Source organism: Octopus bimaculoides, chromosome 5 (genome assembly GCF_001194135.2).
Source record: "Octopus bimaculoides isolate UCB-OBI-ISO-001 chromosome 5, ASM119413v2, whole genome shotgun sequence".
NCBI lineage: Eukaryota > Metazoa > Mollusca > Cephalopoda > Octopoda > Octopodidae > Octopus > Octopus bimaculoides.
In genome coordinates, this window is record NC_068985.1 from 132,559 (window position 1) to 135,119 (window position 2,561).

The 2,561-nt window shown below is 32.4% G+C and overlaps 1 protein-coding gene across 2 annotated transcripts in view; it reads left to right on the forward strand.

The window, feature by feature from the left end:
- LOC106873775 (ropporin-1-like protein) overlaps positions 1 to 1,822 on the forward strand; it is a 36,044-nt gene extending 34,222 nt beyond the window's left edge. For both annotated transcript variants that reach the window (XM_014921282.2, XM_014921280.2), the window contains exon 6: positions 1,685 to 1,822. In XM_014921282.2, coding sequence (XP_014776768.1) covers positions 1,685 to 1,760 — 76 coding nt within the window. In that variant the 3' untranslated portion in view covers positions 1,761 to 1,822. The remainder of the gene's footprint in view (positions 1 to 1,684) is intronic.
- Positions 1,823 to 2,561: the final 739 nt, after the last annotated feature.

Genomic DNA, 2,561 nt, shown 5'->3' on the forward strand with positions numbered 1-2,561 from the left:
TATAAGAGTTTGCTTTGAGACATACTTACATTGTGATTTCTGCAATGTGGTGCATAAATTGTCAAGTAAATGAAACTCATCTTTGCCTCCACTGATTCAGTTGCAAAGTGTTGAGTAAAGTTATTTCGTTGCAGACCTCCTTTGAGTCTTTTTATTATCACTGGGTCACACACAGTCCCCAGGTGGTAACATTGATTTCAAGGCCTTCCCAGATGAGTGACTGGTTATTCAAAGACATTTATCGATTGTAAATTTATTCTGTCCAGTTACCTATCGGTATAGTGGTCAGTTGCAAACTCCAGTGGTGACACTTTCATTTCTCTTTAGCCCTCACATCACACAGTTGTTAATGTTTATTTCAGTTGGGTCATGCTCTTCCAATTGCTATAGATCTATAATGCATCTTATGGTTGTGCCTGTCATCTGTATGGTGAGGAATTCTACATTGAGGAGTAGTAACAACTAGGGTAGGGTGGCTAACTGATTATTGTGATCATTTGTCTTTTGGTTTCCTGTAGCTTTGTTCTCTTTTACAAACCCAGTGAACCTACATATATTTCGTATTTCAAAGAAATTCAAACAATAGATATAAGACCCAAGTTAAAAATATTCTCAACGATTCAACTTCTCTGGTTGACATTAAGACACCCACTCCCAATAGGGGTCTTAACTCCCACATTTTAAAGCTCCATTTTTCAGGAGCAAAATCCTTTTAACTGGTTCCATAAGACTAGAATTTTGGAATCTGCGCATAAAGATCAGTAGTATGGGATACATGTGTCATGATTAGAATTTTTTTAGGGTGTGTAAAGAGGGAAAGAACCCTCATCTGCAATTTTGATGAAATTTGAATCATAGGTATTCCAGTTCATTAGAGAAAATATAACAAAAAAGTCTAATTCTTCCATTGCATGTAATACCGGCAATGCCAGGTATCTCTGCTAGTATATATATATCATCATTAATTTAATATTCACTTTTCTATGCTCACATGGGTTGGATAGAATTTTTTGAGAATCTTTTCTACAGCTGGATGCCCTTTCTGTTGCTAACCTTCTGCTTTCAAATAAGGTTATTTTCCCCCATGACTAGACATATTTTCACAAAAGATTGGAAACAAATGATACTGCTTGTATATCAGTAACACTTGCTTACAACTATTACACATTGCCAGTTGTACATGCAAGTGATGTAGCAGTTATATATGTATGTATATATTACTGTTTCTATGTATATATACACACACAAACAATATTTTTATGTATATTATCAGGGATCCTTACATGGCTAATCATGATTCTGTTAATAAATATTAATGTAGCCTCAAAGAAAATATTAAAATTCTAAATATAACAAATGGAATCATAACTCTACCATTTGGAACAAATATTAAGCCAAACTGGATTTAACATATTCTTTATTTTTGTGTTATATTTAACAAAACTGCTAATCCATTACCCAAAGTAATTCAAATATTAATCTTATACTAAAATATTTAACAATTTAATAAAAATTTAAACTGTTATATTTTCATAATTCATTTGAATGAAATTGAATGAAATTTTATTAATAATAAAAAGTTTATACACTTTGATTGTCTAATTAAGAAAGAAATCATACATGTAATTAGACTTACATTTACTGAAATTTAATTGCATTATTCTCTTGTTGAAATCTATTTCAGAAATAGAAATAATGGCTTTGTGCAACCAAGTTTTTTCAAAGCCAGTGACTGTCCAGCTTGGTTCACGAAAGAATGATTTAATAAAAAGAAAAAGCAATATATGATTGATAAATAAACTGAAGATTAATTATATGTAAATTTTGAATTTTGAATTTTTTTATTTGAATATATTAATGTTTTCTTACAATATGAAGTTTTTGAAAGCTTTCTAGGTTTTCAGTGAATATCATCACCTTCATTTAATGTCCACCTTCCATGCTGGCATGGGTCGGAGAGTTTGACAGGAGCTGGTCAGGCAGAATATTGCACCAGACTTCTGTATCTATTTTTATTGCTGGATGCCCTTCCTACAGAGTGGACTGAGCGTTTTTTATGTGGCACCAGCACAAGTGAGGTCAGTTTTGGCATGGTTTTTACAAGCCCTTCCAAATGTCACCAAATAACTTGGAAGACAAAGAATCTTTGAGAGGGAAGGGGGCATTGGAGGAGGAGGTGATCTTGTGTCACACGATGAAAGGTTAGAGTGTGACAGGGACACAGAAGTAGCATTATTTCAACATCCACTTCTCTGTACTTGCATGGGTTGGATGGAATTTATTGATGTAAACTTTCTATGGTCAGACGCCCTTTCTATCATTAATATTGCTACATTATGCAAAAGTCTCTGCAATTATTGATCCATGAGGTGTCATTGACATGTATCGAATTCAACACTTCAGAATTAGGCATAAAAGTTATTACTGCATAATACAGCAATATTCATGACATTGATATCAAATGGAAAATATTGTAATAAAATTATTTACTCACTCCATTCTCCCTCCTCATATATATATACATATATATATATATATATATATATATATATATATATATA